The 20,075-nt window shown below is 40.2% G+C and overlaps 1 protein-coding gene across 2 annotated transcripts in view; it reads left to right on the forward strand.

Annotated features, from left to right (window-relative positions):
- The first annotated feature begins 622 nt into the window (after positions 1-622).
- Positions 623-20,075, forward strand: part of GOPC (golgi associated PDZ and coiled-coil motif containing) — a 39,545-nt gene continuing 20,092 nt past the window's right edge. The window contains exons 1-2 of one of the 2 annotated variants that reach the window (XM_034765800.1): positions 623-1,565; positions 18,500-18,664. In XM_034765800.1, coding sequence (XP_034621691.1) covers positions 1,272-1,565; positions 18,500-18,664 — 459 coding nt within the window. In that variant the 5' untranslated portion in view covers positions 623-1,271. The remainder of the gene's footprint in view (positions 1,566-18,499; positions 18,665-20,075) is intronic. The other variant, XM_034765802.1, reaches the window with a different exon arrangement.

Raw genomic sequence — 20,075 nt, forward strand, 5'->3', positions numbered from 1 at the left:
GGTGGGGCAGGACATGGAGCTGCACAAAATTTGTCAGCGGTGACAGATGGTTGCATGCTGAAGGGTGGGGGCTGTGTGGGGAGGAAGCTGGGATTGTGTAGAAGATGGGGGTGTCTGCGAACTGTGGGAGTGGAGATGGTGGGAACAATGAGAGGAGTATCTAAGGGAAGTTGGATTGGGGGGGGGGGTTTCTGGGGACAGATGGATAGCTTTGGGAAGCTAGGGCCAGCTAGTTTTCTGCCGGGCCTCGAGGGGAAAGGCTGGGGTCAGGATCTGCGGAAAACTGGAGGTGGCCAGGAAGGACGTTGTGGGGGAAGACGGGGCCGGTGTATCACCTGCTGGGGTTGTAAGGACTGGGAAGACGAGCTGTGCGGACTGACTGGATTCAAATGTTTGAGGGGTTCGCTCGCTGGGGGTGGGGCTGGAGGGAGGGGAGCTTAGGACCCGTACTGCCCCCCCCCGGCTGCTATCCCTGCGCGGGCCCCGCAGGGGGCACAATGCGACTGGCCACTTGGCTACCGGCCCCAGCAGATGCTACAACAGCTGCTGGTGGCCACAGCGCCGGGGCCGGGGCCGGGGGGGTTAGTAGCAAGCCCGGCCGCCCAGGCGCTGACATCCCGCGAGCGCGAGGCTCCGAGAGACGCAGGCGCGCGGCAGCCTGGCCACAGGCAGAGGCCGTTAGTGCGGATCAGCCGCGGCTCCCGGGCCGTTGTCTAAGCACCAACCCGGCCTCTGATCGACCCCAACGACTCAGGGCCTGCAGGCTCCGGGGAAGCCCCCTAACGCCGCTGCTCCGCAGTGGGTGAGCTCTGGGCCGGCCGGCTCCCGCCCTGCAGTGACGGGCTGGAGAAGGGGCAGGGGCGACGAGCGCTGCCAGGAACTGCAGCGACCCCCAACGCAGTCTTAGCAGCGCGCCTAGCAGGTAGCGCCTGCGCAGTGCGAGTGGTGCTAGGGCGCTGAGATCGCTGATGTGGGGATCGGCCATGCTCCCTGAGCTGCGGTCTCAGTTGTGGCAGACAGCACAAGTCAATAGACGATCTCAGTCCACCCACAGAGTGCCGCCTCGCAACCTATTTCGGCATCCGAGCGCATGCGCCGTAGGGACGCGTCGCTCCTCTCTCAGCCACTGTCACCAGACCTGAGCGGAGGCTACTGCCGCCGCGACCTGCGGGCGTTGAGGGGGGCGGGCGCGCGTGCTGGGTGCCGCGCGGGCGTTGAGGAGAAGGGGCGCGCGCGCAGGGGGTGCCTCGCAGGCCGCGAGGGGTGTCAACATGTCCGGTATGGGGACTGGTTCGTGCGGCTCGGGCTCCGGGGCCTGTGGCGGGGGGGTCGCCGCCGTCGCCTCCTCCCCGGGCGGGGGGGTGTCGATGTTCCGCTGGCTGGAGGTGCTGGAGAAGGAGTTCGATAAGGCCTTCGTGGACGTGGACTTGCTGCTGGGGGAGATAGACCCCGACCAAGCGGACATCACCTACGAGGGGCGGCAGAAAATGACCAGCCTCAGCTCCTGCTTCGCCCAGCTCTGCCACAAGGCGCAGACCGTGTCCCAGATCAACCACAAGCTGGAGGTGAGGGGGAAGGGTTAGGGACGGGGAAAGGACTGGGCATGAAGGAGATGGAGCTGGGTGGCCGGGGGTTGAGTTGTCGGGGGGGTGGAGGGGTGGGAAAAGGACTTGACCGACTGATCCCCAGTGCCCTGATTGCTGCACTAGCTTCCCATTGAATAGCCTGGGATTCAAGATGTCTGTTCTGCTGTTCAAAGTCTTCCCTGCACTTGTCCCTAGCTATCTGGGACACCTCTTGCTCTCCTCTGCTGTAGCTTGGCTTCCCATGGCAGCTATGGATTGCTAGACTAATTAATCCATAGACTAGTACAAAAACACACGACTTCAGCGTAGCTTTCTTAGAATATTTTTTTCACAGCTCAAAAAACAAAAAGCCACCTAGCTAAATGAACACGTTTAAGAATCTATAACCAAAAAAGCACTGTTCCCTATAGAAGGAAGCCAAGGAGAATATGTTTTAAAAACTCAGATATTATGTTGATGTGCACTGTGTAAGAACCTGGATGGGTAGTTAGATTGACCACCAACTCTAGCTCTCTCATTCCTCTGTATGATTCATAAGTAACTTCAATTGCCTTTTATGTGATCACCCCCTTACGATTAAGCTATAGCGTGGCCTGTTGCAGAAGTAATTGACTGTAGGAAGACAGCACCTTGGCCTTGGTTTTAATCCCGTTTCTTCCTGGCAGCAAGATATTGGTGTGCAAAGTGTCCCTTGGGTATTAATAACGCAGTAGCCAAGATGGAAAATATTTCAAAGTAGAGTACAAATTAATTCAGTAGATCGTGTTCATTTGTAATGAGCGAAGTTGTCTTGCATCTTACAGGAGTGTTTTCCAGACTGATGTTTATGGTATTATTTATGTGTGTGTTGCTGTACATTAGATATGACAAGGTTCCTGCTTGACAAATGTAAAGTATATAGTCATTATATGGTGGTCTACTGAGGAGTTACAATAGACAAAATCAACATGGATAGCATGTGATGGAAGTACTATTCAGTTTTATTATACCCCGTGAAACAGGTGTGTTTTATGAGCAATTTGAAGAGGAAGGAAGATGTATGGCAAATATTGATTTGGAAAGCAGTTCCATGTATAATTACTGGGGAAAACAATCATTAAATCTTGAATGAGGGAAGAGAAAAAGGGAACATTTAAGAGAGGTGCTTCAGTGCAGCATATGAGGTGGTACTGAGACAGGGTATAAGAAGCAATGAAGACTGAAGGTGATATTGGAGTTGTGGAGTGAGTAGAGACAATGCTCTTGATAGTGGGGGCACAATTTAAAGCAACGGTTTTCAAACTTTTTGAGCTGAGCCTCCTCCCCTAATTTAAGTTACAATTTTTGGTTGCACCCCCCTAAATCCAGACAAAGGAGGTGAGTCAAGGGGTGGAGGTAGTGCTCCCTCCCAAATGCCCGAGCTACCAGACAATGCTGCTCATCTCTCCCACTTTCCCTTCCCCTTCCCCTGAATGTTCCTCCACGGCACTCAGTTTGAAAACCTCTGATTTAAAGGTTCTGGTGGTATACAGTGGGGTTCGTGGCAGGGCATATAAACCCTGACAGAAATCTGGGTGTGCACCGTGATCCTGCATCTCCACATACACACACCTCGTCTCTGGGAGTGAGTGCTTGAAAAGTGAGGATAAGCTTCTTCATGTTAGTGAAATAATTTTCCATTGAGCAATTACCTTTAATACATCTTTGATATATACAGTTGTTTTTTTTGGTCTTTATCTTTTAAAAATAGCCATTAAAATGATTTATCTTGTGCACTGTAGTTTTCATGATATCAGTTTTGGGAAACCTTAAGTTTTAGAGACCTATATTTGAAATGGAAACTGCTTATTTGAAGAAACTGATGATACAGTTACAAGCTATGATGAGAATAAATGTCTTTGTCTTTATTACAGACCTTTAATCAAAAGACCTGGTGCTCAACATGAAAGATACAGTTTCAAATTTTGAAACAACTCACCTGGGTCAATATTGGTACTTGGAACGTGATCAATAGACTCAGTACAGTTTAAAATTCATGTTACTCTGTTTTATGTAATAATTAAAATGATAACCTATCAAGATTTAAAAGCACCTGCATATTTTAGTTTGAAGCGTTCATTGGGGTCATTAAACTGTAGTGAAACACTGTTTGGTGGGGGTACCAACATTTACTCAGAGGGACAACGTGGGTGAGATAATATTTTTTTATTGGACCAAAGTTGGTCAGAGAGACAAGCTTCCGAGCTTGCAGGCAGAGCTGTTTTGAAAGTTCGAAAGCTTGTCTCTCTCACCAACAGAAGTTGGTCTGGTAAAAGATATTATCTCACCCATTGTGTCTCTCTAATATCCTGGGACCAACACGGCTACAGCAACATTGCCTATAACATTTACTCAGATCACTTGTTTCAACTATCATCTTAATTTTGACATAAGCTGTTAGCAGTAACAGAACACGAATTCATGAATTCTGTTTTTATCTGGATCGGAGTAGTATTTTGACATTGAAGTACTACTGATTATCTGAAACTAAGGCCCCTCAATTTGGTAGATACTTGTATGTGAGTTGTCTTATTGAGTGTGATGAGACTGTTTATTCATATTTTTGTCTGTGCCCGTCACCATAGTATCTGTATAATGGTATATATGTGCAAAAGTATTTTCAGGACTGTGGGCCAACTGTATGTATAAAAAGGGTTGCTCTGTTAAGGTGGAAGGTGCTAGTAGTGGTGCCAAAGTGCTACTTCTCTTCCTCCTGCTCCATTTCAAAGCATTTCTAAATTTATTTATTTTTTACAATTCTCTTGAAATGTCAGTATTTTAGCATTGCATCTTAAACACATGTCAGTAGTCTATTTACATACTATTTTGAAGAGTATAAGCAAATAAATAACTAATGCCTGTATCATGTTATTTTGTTTCATTTTTTGTTTGTTTGTTTTAAAACAGAACTCCCCTTTAGAGGTCATGTGATTGTGTTGCAGACAGGCAAATAGAAGTGCTGTTGAGTTGAGTGTAAGATCTTCATTTGTTTTTTCTTGTTAATGAAGTTGCCCTTGAGGGCCACAGTTTAGTGCCTTGGGGGCCAGGAATTGGACACTGCTGCTCTAAGGAGTTTGGTACTTAAAACACTTAGATATTACTACAATGAACGGCAGCAATATAAAACTTGAAGATAGTAATTTAAGGGTAAAAAACATTCCAGGGATGCTGTAGTAAAATAGGTATTACAAACCCAGGAAATTCAGGTTATGATTACATTAAAAAGAAATCCAAATGAAGATGCACACTTAAGACACCCAGACAACCTTAACTCTGCCCTGTAGTGACAACATGCAATAGGTATACAATTATGATTAATCCATAATAGTGTCTGTAGTCCCACATTAGTTTAATCTGATTTGTAAAGGCATATTAGATTTATTTTCATTATTTTTCTTCATGTTAGTACAGGGTAGAGTTCAGGTTAAGCAGATTAAGTAAACCTCCTATGGCTACCATCTTTTCAGAAGTCATCTTGGCTTCACTTTTATTGGGAAAAATGGACAATGGTTGTGATTTTGAAAGAGGGTATCTTGACTGTGAATGTGTGTGGCCTCAGGCCCATTGAGAACAATAGGAGATGGCAGCCATTTTGAAATAGTCCAAGAAATTCCCTGTAGTACATTATTTATCAGTTTCTTCTGAAGAAGAAATTATTATGAAAAATAACGGGGGGAAATGACCATTAATAATTAAAAAAACAAAAACCAATCTTTTACTGTAGTCCATGCTTGAAATTTCAGTGAATTTTAGCTTATAGGAAGTTTCAAGTGTTGTTCCACTGTTAAGATCATTCTGGTTGAAAAGTGATCTGAGATAGGGTGTTACATTTATTAAAGGATCTTTGTTTAATTAGGCTAATGGATTTATTTATAAATTCTTAAAATTTATTCTGTACTCAGAGTATATGTTGCGATTTTGGAGGTTACACTATTCTTTGTATGTAACAAAGTGTTTGAATACCTGCGCTTCCAGTACAAAATTGAACTCATCCTTAACTATGAGACTGTGACTTGCACTTCCATAAACTATATTTAAAAAGGCCATACCAAAACCTCTATGGTGCCCTGATAATCAATTGTACTTAAAGTAACAGAGGCCCCAATTCAGCAAAAACATGTGCGTGCTTAACTTTAAACACATGAATAGCCTCCTATACTTTCTTTAAGTACTTTGCTGAATAAGGCCCATTATGATAACTGCTCAGCATCTTAAATACTCATATACAAATAACTTGTTAACTCAGTCAGCCAGGAGTATTAAATAATCATATATAGGTAACAGTAAGGTTTCTGTCTTACCAAAAAAACCCAGAACAAACAAGCAGGTGGAACCCTGTATCCATACAGAGTCCCATTGGTTTCTATACAAGTGCGGAGTCCAGATTAAGATTAAATTACAGGTTTGGGGTCTTGCTCAGCTAACAGTAAATCGAGGAACCATGTCTGTAATATTTATCTTTGTATTTTCAGTGCAGCCTAATAAAGAGCTCTAAAAATGTTGCAGCATGCATTCTTTTGAAATGTGGTTCTGAGTTTTCTCATTATTTAAAGAGACCATTTTAGATAAATCAGCACTCAGTTTTACTCCTAGATCTTTGTGTATGTTGGGATGGAAGTGTTGGTACTGAATGTGATCTAGTCTTTTGAAACATCACCTTAATCAGATTTGGTCCAGTTAACTTTATATCCAGGGATGTGACCTTATTTTGTGATGTGGGAAGTGGAGGTGAAGATATGTCTGAATTCTTAAATATCATCAATATAAATCCAGGTTCATAAGGGTTATCAGCAGTATGCATGTTTAATTTATAAGTTTCTCACCCATCTTCATGGCTTGTAGGGAGGAATTGGCTACACTTAATCCATATTATGCTTCTGAAATCCTAGAGTTTTGTCTAAGAAGTTTTGATTACCTGACTTGTGCTTCAGAAATCAGTGTGTGTAAAAGACAAGACAAGAAAAGAAAAGTTGAACTTCCAAAGAGTAAATGCTAGGGTGCTACTGTTTTACTTTTACATTTTATTCACTGAATTGTAACATTTGTATAGTTAATAACACTCTCTTAAAATAATGACATCAATAATAAGGAGCATAACCGTTTTTAGAAGGTATGGGTATTCTTGGAATACAATTAAAAAGAATAAGCAACTTGAAAAAATACTCCTGTGATACAGACATAATATTGAAATTTCCAACAAGAGTTAGTTGATTAAAAAGGAATTCTGAACTGTATTTTTATAAATAAGTACAAATAATATGATACAGTCAAGTCCAGAGTAAAACTACAATTATGTACAAAACAATGGCAGCAATCAGTACATAAAACAAAATAAAAACACAACGATAATAGCTTGCAGCAGGAACAGGTATTTCCATTCTAACAGTAGAGATGGAAAATATTTTTATAAATATGAATATTAAATGATATCTAAACTTATATCAAACCAAAACAACTCTTGTGATGTTTATATTTATTGTTATCTTGTTTGTTATTAGTGTTCTACAAGGGAAAGAGTGAAAACTTGCAAAAAGTCATGTGTCTAGAATAGGTTTCAGCAAAACAGACAAAGCTGATGCTGTCTGTTGCTTTAGTCCTCCAGCCAATGTTTCATCAGGACTTTCTACTGGACCTGAGGAACAAGCAAATCAGTACTAGTTGTCACATACCATTTTTCATTGTATATGGAAATATATTTAAATTGGGCCAAAGTGAGTCAGAAGTTAAGGGTATGTTCACTACCATCTGTTGTATTTGTATGAAATACTTAAATGTTATTAAAGTTAAGGGACAATTCAGTTCAACTTTATTTTTGTTTTTGTTTGGATTATAACATTAATTTAGGTCCTTAATATTTAGCCACAGTTGTCTAAAATATTTGTATTTAATACAGCTGTTTGTATAGGCATAGCATGTTCTTTATTTTCTTCTCAGGGTTACAAGAATGGTGGAGCTTCTGTGTTAAACTTTAACTGAATGTTTTAACAGTTTGAAATCACTGAAACACCATAGTAAAATAAAGTTTTCCTATTCTTTTATGTGGTTATGATAATCAGGACACAAATGTTATTTATAAATGTCATAATATTGTGTAAATCGGGGCTTGAAAACAATCCATTCACCTGTGCAAAATGGAAAGCATTCTCTGGAAAGTTGGGGAGCCTAAGGTTTCTTTTAAAAAAAATTTTTTTTACCGGTTATTGTTTTAAAGGTGTAGTGTTTATCTTTCTGAGGCTACAGACAGCTTCTGCTACATCTATCTCTGCTAGGAACAGAGTGCAATTAACAAGACTCTGGTCAGTTTTTTAGAGCAAATCATGTCATTTTGATATTGTACTTCCTGAGAAGGTAGCAAACAGAGGTAGGTGTTGGAGGTATTCACTGGGAAAGAGGACTCAAATAATTGAGGCTAAGAAAGGAATAGAGTAGCTTCCATTGTCACTTTTTTTGTGGCAGACTTGAGAGAAGGGTAGAGGAGTGGAGATCCCTCTTAGATCCTAAGTGACTCTGGAGGAAGAATATAGAGACAAAAGAGTTTTCTCTTCCAGCAGGTAGAGGAAGGTGACACTTTGAAATGTATCAGGTAACTATTAGTCAGAAGCTGATCCAAAGATGAAATCCTCAAACAGACTATGTACACTAAAAATCCCAGTATCTTTGGGGTATGCTTCTCCTGAACACATTGCCTCAGGGTGGTGTTTAGTGGAGCCTGACCACATTCGTTTCTTGTATCTGCCTTTGGTAAGTAAGTGTAGGCCTCAGACTAATAGAAAGTATATTTTTTTCAAGTCCTGATATATGTTGAATGTATGTCTCCAAGTTGAGCCCATACTGATAACCGTATTGTTTCTGAAGTATAGTAGTTTCTTTGAAGAAAAAAATAGATTAACCAGCACTCCTCCCTTCAAAAAATCCCAGCCATAACAAAATGTGTGACAAAAACAAAAATGTAGAGATGTGGAGGCTATACAATTTGTATTGCCTTGTTTTGTGCAAGCCCTGTATAATACTGCAATAGAAGGTACAGAACAGTTCCGCTATTGTAGTGTGCACTGGAATGGGGAAGGGAAGGATTCATTCCCTGGAGGAACTCCCCAGTTTACTACATTGCTACTTGATCTGCATAATGGGGTCAGGATTTGGGCCTTATGCAATTCATATCTCTTTTCAGAGTTTAAGACCAGAAGATATCACCAGATCATGTGTGCTGACCTCCTGTACATCACAGGCCACTACACAGCACCCAGTCACCCCTATGTCATGCCCAACAACCAAAATTAGATTGAAGTATTACAGACCTCAGGAGCCTAAACAATTGTGTGCTACAAGCAGAGAACCAAAAGGACTGAGGTGCACCAGTGCCTCAGGCTCTTGTACTGGCAAGGAGTTGATTTAGTGAGGTACACCCAGATGATCCTAGTAAATGACCAATGCTCCATGCTACAGAGAAAGACAAAAATTCCCCTACATCCTGCCAATCTGACCTGTGGGAAAATTCCTTTCTGACCTAAATATGGCAATCCATTAAACCCTGAGCTATGAGCAAGACCCACCTGCAAAGCAGAGAGAGAATTCTCAGTACCACCTCAGAGCACTAGCCCACTCCCTCCAGTGTCTCTTCTTCAGCCAGTGCTTCAGAGGAGGAAGACTACGAAAAACCCAGAATACATCGTGTGTGGGGGGGTGGGAGGGAATTCCTTTCCTGGTGTCTACAGGTGATCAGCTGAAGCATGAGATTTTCGAAACATAAATCATGGCTAGGGCTTCTGATTTTTCAGCTTTAACCTATAAACACTGATAAAACCCAGCCTAGTACAAAAATTTTGAAAAGGGGTTTATCCAGTAAACACTGGAAACACCTTGTGTCTAAGGGCTTGTCTATACAGAGCAGTAATGCAGACTACAAGGGTGTGTTTTCTAAAGCGCACTAACATGTACTTTAATTGGTCTGTTTAGACTCTGCTGGTGTGTACTAAAGGTTCCCTAATGCACTTTAATGTAGTTGCGTTTGAAACAGTACTACTATAAAAGGAGTCTGTGTGGCACCTGTCTAGCTGGGTTGAGGCTCCTTGTGATACCCAGTTACCACCACAGGGTTGGCTCAATCCAGGCCCCAGCCTCTTAGTCCCTGCAGTGAGCCCCACCCTTGTGGGTCTATTTCCTTTGTTTACAGGTGGGCAGGGCCAGCTCCAGGCACCAGCTGAGCAAGCAGGTGCTTGGGGCGGCCAAGGGGAAGGGGCGGCACGTCGGGCTCTTCGGCAGCAATTCGGCGGAGGGTCCCTGTCCCTCTTGGTGGGAAGGACCTGCCACTGAATTACCGCCAAAGAAGAAAGTGGTGCGGTGGAGGAGCTGCCGCTGATCACGATCGCTTTTTTTTTTTTTCTTCGCTGCTTGGGGCGGGAAAAACCCTGGAGCCGGCCCTGTTTAGACAAAAGAGAACAAGACCCTCCCTGGGGTAAGCAAAAAGGTCAGTGGCATCACCTTACTTGAGGGGTACCTGGGTAACAGCTTTACTGGACTCATAGCATGGTAGCCAAGTCAGTCTGTCCTTACCAGGCTTCCCCCGGGGATTCCCCTTTGCCAACTGCAGCTTCCTCCTTTTAAAGTCCTCCTCCCTGCCAACCTACCTTAGCACACAGAGCCTCCGTAACCCTTTCCCTCTGAGCGCAGGGTTTATACATCCCATCACAACTATGTTAAAGTGCACTAGGGAACATTATAAAGAGATTATAGAAAGTCCTGGACGTTACATAGAACTCAACAATTGCTAAAAATAGATTGTGATAAATGAAATAAATAACCCCCGAAAAACAGAAGCTCTAGACATGGCTTTAAGATTTCTTTTTTCACACTCAGGAAGACAGTATTATATATTAGTTTACACTTGGTTCATGTTTGGAGGGTGTATTTTCTAATTGCAAGACTAGAAATGTTCTTAAATGAAAATTGTTTTTGCAGAAATTGGTGGGTGAGTCCCCACCCTCCAATTTCTGGGAAAAGTTTAGTTCTTGCTGTTGGGATGTGGAATAGAGGATTTGATAAGCCATGCTTATATTATAGAAACACTTCTTTTTAGTAAGATACAAGTAGTGTCAGTAGCCTGCAGGCCAGAAGACTAATAGCCAAAATCAGGTGTGGATTTGTAAACTACATATTACTTAATGGAGTTAATTGAGACTTGATATAAGTTACATGAGGAGAGGCTACTGTGAAAAACAGTAACCCCCACTCACACACATCTTAAGTGTTTAACTACATTCCAACAGGTTTGTGTCCTGATCCTGCAAAGAAGTCCACATATGTGGACTCCTGCATCTGCATGAAGCATTATTGAAGTAATGTAGGGGCCTTTTTTTTAACAGTGTCAAGCACACACTATTGATGTTTAATAAACTGTAAAAAAAAAAAAAAAAAAAAAAAAATTTGTCTGATCATGGTCTCCTTTATCCAATAAAAGTTTCACCTTTTTTTAATATATGTTTGTTTTGGTGAAATTCACAGTACTTCTATAATAAATTAAATATCTTAACATGAGTTACCCTTACAATGATTCGAGAGCTCAGTGGTTACAAACTTCACAAAAGCGTTAAGTAGTGCATCTTAGTCACTTTGATATAGTTCGTGTTTATGTTTAGAAGTTTGGTGTGAGACTAGGAATTAGTGTATGGCATAAATGGTCAAGGTAGAACAAAGCCAACTTCCCTGTGTCTTTGGAAGCCTTCCAGCATTCCCCTCCCAACTTTCTGTGGGGTTCCATAGAGCTCTGTCCTTTGTTCCCTTCTCCCTCTACATCCTATCTCTGGGTAGTGTCATCCACAAGCCTGAATTCAACTACCATCTCTATTATGACAACACTCAGATCTACTTCTCTTCTCCAGACTTGTCTCCTCTTGGCCTGTGTCTTTGACTCTCCTCATGGATGTCTTACCATCAACTGAAGTTCAGTGTGTTTAAAACAGAGCTCCTAATCTTCCCCAAAGCCCTCCTTGTTTCCTCCTTTCTTGATCACTATGGACAACATCACCATCCTGCCTATCGCTCAGGCCCATAACCTGGGTGTCATATTTGACCTCTCTAGGTCCTCAAATCCAGGTTATATCTAAATCTTGCAGATTCTTTCTGCATAACATCTATAAGATATGACTTTTCTTATCCATCCATACTGCTAACACTCTTGTCAAGCTCTCATCATCTTGTGTCTCGATTACTGCAACTTTCTTCTCTCTGGGCTTGACCAGTGCAATCTTGCCCTGCTCATATCCATTCAGAATGGTGCTGCAAAGATCATTTTCCTAGCCCATTGCCTTGATTGTGACACCCCTTTGCATCTCTCCACTAGCTTCCTCTTCTCTGTCACATCAAAAATAAGCTGTTTATAAACACTTTCAAGGCTCATCACAGTTAATCCCCACCCTGTCTATTATCTCATTTGGTATTGAGCTGTTGACTCCCACCTCCAATGTACCCATGATGTCACCTCCATTGCTAACTTGTTAATGTGTGCTTTCTTCCATCCTGCTCCTCACACTTGTGAGGCATTCCCCATTAATATCCTTAAAGTTATCTATCCTTCTTCAAATCCCTCCTTAAAACTCCTTTGCTGTGATGCCTACAAAAAACTTAAGTTAGGCTGCTTGTGTACTGAGACCACTGCGTATTGTTATTTCAATATCGTTTCATTGTTTTCTTGTACTTGTCTGCATCCATCTGTTGTCTCTTATCTAATTTTAAGGCCAGGTCTACACTGACAAGTTAGGTGACCCAGCTACATTGTTTAGGGGTGTGAAGAATCTACACCCCTGAGCTATGCAGCTAAGCCAACATAACTCCTGGTGTATACAGCACAAGGTTGATGGAAGAATTCTTCCTATTGCTGTAGTGAGTGTCTACTCTGAAGTGCTACAGTGGCGCAACTGCTGCTGTAGCAGTTTAAGTGTAGACATAGTCTTAGGGCTAGTCTACACTGGCAACGTTAAAGCACTGCCATGGCAGCGGTTTAACGTGGCTTGTGTAGTCATGGCAGCTCTCCCAGGGCTCTAAAAAAACCACCTCCACGAGGGGCGTACAGCTCCCAGCGCTGGTGCACTTACTACACCGGCACTTTACAGCGCTGAAACTTGCTGTGCTAAGGCGGGGTGTTTTTTCACCCCCCTGAGTGAGAAAGTTGCAGTACTGTAAAGTGTCAGTGTAGACAAGACCTTAGACTGTAAGTTCTCTCTGTCTTTGTGCTAAGTGCTGTACAAAATACAATGTGGATTTGTCCATAACTAGGGCTCCTACGTGCTATGGTAATACAAATAAGTAATAATTTTCAATCAAGTTTCATTTTTTGACACTTACCTTGCTAGGAAAAAATGAATAAGTGGACTGGGTGCTTCTAAATTGATCTCCTGAGAGGCCTAGATATGAGGAGTTGACACAGGATATCCAATAATAAATCAAAAAAGAACTGCAGAGTTGACTGAATAATGCTAGCATTTTTATAAAGCCCCACCTCCTTTCCTGGTAAAATGCTTATGGAACTATACAACAATTTGAAATATAATCATCACAGAAATTAAAATAATTAATTAGAACATTGGCAGTTTGACTATTTTTCCACTTCAGAAAATGCATTTATACTAAGATGATTTGTTGATATCTTATAAATGTTTGAAAATAGTAACTAAAGAAACCCATTTAATAAAAAATAGAACAATTTCTGTCTGAATTGTGTTGTCTAGAGAAGCAGGCTTCGAATTTTTCCAACAATGTTTTTGAATCCTTTGCAAAATAGCTCAGAATGTATTTAAACACTAGACTTTTAATTCTGAGATGATTTTGTTCCCTATGCACAATAGGCAAAATTGTCACGTTTAAAACTTTAAGAATATTTTCAATGGGATAAATTTTCATTTATAGCTTGTAGCTGTAAATGCCTTTTTAAGAAGTGCTACTTAATTTCTGGTAAATAGTAAAAGTATGCCTCCCGCTCCAGAAGAAAACAAAACAAAACAAAAAAAAGTAGACTTACCAGAAACTAACTAAAATTTTTCTTCTTCTGGGTCATTGCCTTATTGCAGAGTCATTTAGACCATTCCATTGTTGATGATGCTGATGACGTGGACCTGCAGTTCAACTAAAATAGGATACTTACATTTCAGAGTTAAAAAGTAGCTTGATGTAGGTCAAAGTCATGACAGTGATTAAAGCAGTAACTCATTCTGAAACAGAATGTTGCTCACAGATGCTTTATAAAGCTGTAACCTTGCAGAGGTATAAGTTTTTTGGGATAGCAGTTAAAGAGAATGTGTAAAGGATTATACTTGGGAGTAAAAGGAGATGAAGAAAAATGAATATATGTGATAAAAAGTTGGAGAGCCTCACTTGATGGAGCAAACGAACATTGGAAAAAGAGGTCCTTTTGTTGGTTATGTCTTCCTTTCTTCTTAGTCTATTCCATAGATAGTTATAACTTCAAAATATTTTCTTTTAGAGGTGATCATCAAACTGAAACACATACAATATTTATAGTTCAGAAATTTCCATTGTCTGCTAATGGCAGATGTTCTTCCCTGATCCCTGAAACATCATTAAATCTCTGTCAACACTAATAACAGTATACTTAGCCCTTTCTACCCATGGATACTCAAAATACTTGTAGTATCATTTCCATTTTGGAGTTGGGGAAACTGAGGCACAGAGACGTTAACGGCCTCATGCATTACCCACTGAAGTAAATGAGACATTTGGATTTATTTCAGTGAAGTTAGGGCCTTAGCCAAAGTATTCTATCCAAGTTTATACAGTGAGTCAATAGCAGAGCTGAGAATAGATCCGAAAAGTGGTTTTGTTTTTGTTTTCCTCTAAAGAGCTCAGCATTTGGCCTAACTTGCTCCCATTGAAGGCAGTGGTAAAACTACCATTGACTTCACTGGAAATGAAGTTAGCCCAATACTGAATGTCCAGTGCCCAATCCAATAACCCCACTGTCTTCCTTCTGTGCTTTCTGTAATGGTGCTAAACATGGGTTGTGTCCTGTTTACAATAGCTGTCGGACTTTGTATTGCTCCAATTCAGCATGAACCACTGCTGATAAGTGTTGGAAGGAGTGAGTCAATTTCTTAGTGTAAATAGTATTCAGAGTGGCGCCTCCCATCACATGCATGGCATGTTGGCCCTTAATAATATTGTTGCCATTTTATTTTTTATTGACTGCCTCTAGTATTGATGGATTGCAGCACTACACATATTTGTTTCTCAGCTGGATCAGCAATATTAGATCTCTAAATATTTCTTCCAGTTGGTTTATTTCATTGTAATATGAATATATTTGGTTTTTTTTAACTAACAATTGTTGTTGGAACCTAGGCTGCCTGACTACCTTGATAATAGCTTGCTACGATACTCATATCATGTTGCCTTTATTAAGGTTAAAATAGTGGAAAGTTTTAGTATCCTTTAAAATGTTTGATTTTTCTGTCCAATAGGTTATATATTTTTAGGCAGCATGTTTGTCAAGGGTGAAAATGATACCAAGTGAAAAATTGCTTAGCCATACTTGTTTGCTTTAAGAGGTGTGCTCGCCATATTCCTGAGCTCCCATTGCTATGAAAGAGAAACCGATACCAGGCAAAATATTGCTAGTAAATTGTCTTGAATTTTTTTAAGGCTGTGATATGCCCATTTTGTGCCACGGTGTACTTCATTGGTTTCCTTTATACATTCCTCAGTTTAGTTGAGAGTACACAAGTTTACTTCAGAGGGAGGAAACCACAACAGTTCCTACTGTGACAAGTTAAAAGAAGTTTAACAAACAGAAGATAGGTTTATTCCTGTAAATACTGGAGTTAGAAAATACGCAGCAGGATATTTGTTAATATGTCAAAATACAGGTACTTATCATTAACTGCATTGTGCACCAAGGAAGTTAATGAGATTTCTCAATGCACAAAAATACACTATACTTGCAGTACATTTGCAATTTAAGGAAAATAAAGATTTGGCAGTGGAATTCCCAATCATTTAGAGCTCTTTCCTGCATCCTTCTATGGCTGAATCAGCAGATTACATAAAGGATTTGATATGATTAATAAATAAATAAAGGAACCCCTTCATTGTGACTTCAGGACCAAACCTGCTGTTTTACCATTACAGTTGTTCAAATGGCTTCTCCCAAACTGTTTTGATCTTAAAATTAAACATTCTGTTTGTCATCCAGTACATGTTGTGTTTTTGTTGCTGCTACTCCTGATTGGTTCCTCTGAAAATTCCATGACCATCATGGGTGCCTTTCATAACATGATATGACACTTTTCCTTTGACATGTAATTTGTAATATATATATTTAAAAAAAAAACTGTATTAAAAGATTGGTAAGGTTGTGCATGTAAGCTTAACTCAGCCCCTTTGTGTATATGCATTCTGATACAGCCTTTAATTGCAAGATCGTTGCAATTTCAGAGTAACTGCAGTTGTATTCCCCCTCTGTGGTCCACCTAGGGCAGCCACTTAAAAGTTTCTAGCTCCCCTGCTGTCACCTCTCTCGGGCGGAGACCCATGTCTCTCTCTCCCTCTTCACCAGGGTTTTTCTAGGCTGCACAGTTCCCTGCTTATACTGTGTTATTCCCAGCAAGCCAAATGGCCTAAACAGCCAGTGTCGGCACTGGGGCTATAAACAGTGTTATTGTCCACCGTAGTTTACTCACAACTCTTTCTAAGCAAGCACATTTATTCTTAAAGTAAAAGCATTACAGAGAAAACATATTAAAAAAAATAAAAGAACCTACACGAATGATAATTAGCTTATCAGAGATCACCCCCGCTCCAACAAGGGCATTCAGGCCTTCAGATCCCACAGGTTTTTCTATTACAAGTTCATAACAAGAACACACATGAATAAGTCAGTTTCTTCTTTATACAGTTTCAGCCTTTGATATTCAGATGCTAGGAACTGGTTCCCTCCTCAGGACGTAGCATCAAAAGGTTGGGTCTGGAGGTAGGAATTTGAAATCACCTCCCTCTAGGTATTGAATAGGAAACCCACTTAACTTTGTCCCAGAAGTTCCTTCTTGTTGGGCACGTTGTTTAAAATAGTCCTTTGAAGCTGATAACTCTTCCCAAGGTTTGTATTGACCATGTCTCCATCTCACACACACCCCCAAACCTCCCGAGAAGTTACCTCCAATCCTGCAATAATACATAAACTTTGCATTCAATGCAATAGACTTCTATAAAGTTTCTCAAAGATACTGTGGGAAACTGAATTATTTATCACAATGATCAAATACTGTTTTCTCCCAGAACCTCATTGGGATGAACAGTGCTCACTAAATCAATAGCTATTTAATATTTTTTATTCATATTCATTATTTACTGTCTACCCTTATTTACTACTGCCCTTTATCCAAACTCTGCCCTGAATACAGAATTATTAATTTCCTCATGGGTTTTTCTGTAGTAGTCTCGTAATATTGTAGGAGTTGGCAATGCTATGGATAAAGGGCACTAGCTACTAAGACTAATATATAATGCAGGGATCGGCATCGTTTGGCATGTGGCCTGTCAGTGAAATCCGCTGGCGGGCCGGACGGTTTGTTTCCCTGCAGCATCTGCAGGTTCGGCCGATTGCAGCTCCCACTGGCCGCGGTTCGCCGTTCCAGGCCAATGGGGGCTGCGGGAAGTGGTGCTGGCCGAGGGATGTGCTGGCCATTTATTTATTTGTTTTTATACTTTAAAAATTAGTTTGTGTGTTTGGCGTATGTGAATGAGTTTGGTCTCAGAATGGTTCCCAAAGGACTTGGGTCCACATCATGGAACCAATAGTCACAATTCTTACCGATTGGCAATCTGAACAGAGAAGACAAGGATTTAATAGATTGATTGTATGAACTAACCTCCTGCTGTTAGAATTGTATTTTATAGGTCAAGTGCAACATCTGTGGCTGGACATTTGTAGAGCAGTATATGAAGCTTTCACTACCTATGATTTACCTGTTTTTGAATAAATAGGACTTCAGTCTTAGAGTTAAAAGGCAAAAGAATATTTTAAAAATAAATTTTATTACATTAGTAGTTAGGAGTATGATGTAGGCAAATGTCACAGAGGTAAAGCCCAACCCTGCTTCTCTAGGTCTATGGCAAAATTGTGAGGGCAGCTATATTGTGCTCTTTGATGTTAAGACCTTAAAAAAGAAATAATCTGCTCACTGATGCTGTCTTTTAAACATCTTGTTCAACTATTATTTTTTCTGTTTGAGAGTAGAGTATCCACAACAGAGACATCAAGAATGCCTATTTATTAGACAGGGTGATATGGTTTTGCAAATAAATCACAAACTTTTTATTTAGAAAAGGATTTTAAAAACTGCTTCATTGTAGAAGTAGATTTCTTTTGTAGAATCCTATTCATCCTAGAACAAGTTATTTAAAATTACTCGGGTTTTCTTGGCATTTAGGGCAAATCCTGGCTTGCCTTATCAACAAATATTTTCTGTTGAAGGCAGGGAGGCTGTGATTCGTCCTATAATTTGAAATTTTCAGTATCGGAAGAAATCTGTGTAGTCTTATTAAGATCTCTGTGGATATATGCTTTTAATTCATGGGAGTCTATACAGGAATTTGTGCAGAGGCTTCATTTTCTTTGTTGTTAACCTGTAATGGATTATGAAGGAAGTTCCATCCAGTCTTCAGAAGAGTGGTTTTGTGTTTGTGTGCTGAGAGTTGGAGAAGAAAATGTGTTGTAAATAGAGGAATCCTTAGAGGGCTATGAGAGACCCATGGAAAGAATCCAATTCCATCTTTATTTTACCTGTATGTCTGAAACCTTTATAGTGTAGAATGTGACTCCATATTATAATAATGAAAAACAAAATTTGAATAATTGCACTCATTGTTGGACTCATGGTATCTTCCAGGCGCAGCTGGTGGATCTGAAATCTGAACTGACAGAAACTCAGGCTGAGAAAGTAGTATTGGAAGAAGAGGTGCATGATCAGCTTTTGCAACTCCATGCCATTCAACTTCAGTTGCATGCCAAGACAGGCCAGTGTGTTGATTCCGGGGCAATTAAAGCAAAATTGGTGAGTATCCTAGATTAAAGGAAAAAGTTCAAACTACACCTTTTTTTTTGACTGTGTAAGTGGTGAAATGTTAATGTTGCTGGCACAAACTTATTTGAACACCAGCTTTAAAATAAACAAGTATATGTTACCTAGGTTTCTTACACTATTTCTTGTGAAGACTGCTAAAATGATGAGCTAGTAACCAACTATAGTTGGAAAAGTACAGTAGAGAGGAAAGGAGGAGTCCCAACCAGATGTCTATCAACATTCAGGGGTGCAGGCTGTTTGCTTTGAAATATATATGTAATAATTTCAAAGAATTGTATTAAAGTTCTGCAGTGGGGAAAAATTAAGATTGTGCTTTTTTGTTTTTATAATATAAACAAGCTCTGAGAGTTGGTGTTTTAACTTCTGAAATATTGGAAATATAAATTTTTTGTTGAAGGTTTTCTTTGGAGAATGCAGAGAAGTTGATAGGTAGTTTTCTTAATTGAAGAGGTGAAGGGGGTTTGAATCTTGTGGGTTTTTTAAATAGCTTTTTTCAGCTTTTTATTAGGTGTTAACAAAAACAGAATTTTAAATCAAGTCAGCATGTGAATGAGTGTCAGTGTAAAAATCACTTTTCTTCTCAATCAAGTTTAAGTTCCTTGGAAGTAAAAATTATCCTTTGGTGGTTCAGTTTTCCTGAGGTAGAAAAGATCTTTGAACTTCTAATGTGAAAAGTAATCATATCTTACAAAAAATAACCAGGACTTCTTTTTGCATTGTAAAGAAGCCAAAAAGAGGAGACACCCATTCCTTCTCCTCCCTCTCCATTCCATCCTAGGAGAGTGTGGTTTTTTTTTTTTTTTGTGGTGAGGGTAACTACTAGACATAAGACTGAAACTTTTTCAGTGGACCTCCTTTTTTCATATTTACAAACTGGGCCACCTCCCATCTCAGTCTTCTTGTTTAATTCAACAGATCATCAGGAAAGACTCCATACACCACTGGTGATTTGTGAAACATATTTTGAGGAACTATTTGACAAATGCCACCAAACAGCCAAATTTTTTTTTTTTTTACTGTTAGCCTACTCTAGATTTTAACTGGTGATCTAAACAAGAAACATTCTTTCTCATTACTAATCACAGATAGCATGGTTTCAGGGTCCAGCATGAACAGAATTTTAATAAACAAAATAAAAATCATTCTATATAGGCTACATGAGCTGAAGGACTCTGACCTGATTTCGGAACATTGTTTACACACTTTATAACTCTTAAACACTTAAGCCATGTTTGTCTATGACCATGTTGTAAATTGTTTCTCTAACAAGTTCAAGTTGTGAAACCTCAACATACATGGAATGTTTTCCTGTTACCTTAATGTGTATTAAAATACAGAAATCCCAAAGGCAGAGTAAAGCAAACTCAAAAGATAAGCCTAG

Source organism: Trachemys scripta, chromosome 3 (genome assembly GCF_013100865.1).
Source record: "Trachemys scripta elegans isolate TJP31775 chromosome 3, CAS_Tse_1.0, whole genome shotgun sequence".
Lineage (NCBI taxonomy): Eukaryota > Metazoa > Chordata > Testudines > Emydidae > Trachemys > Trachemys scripta.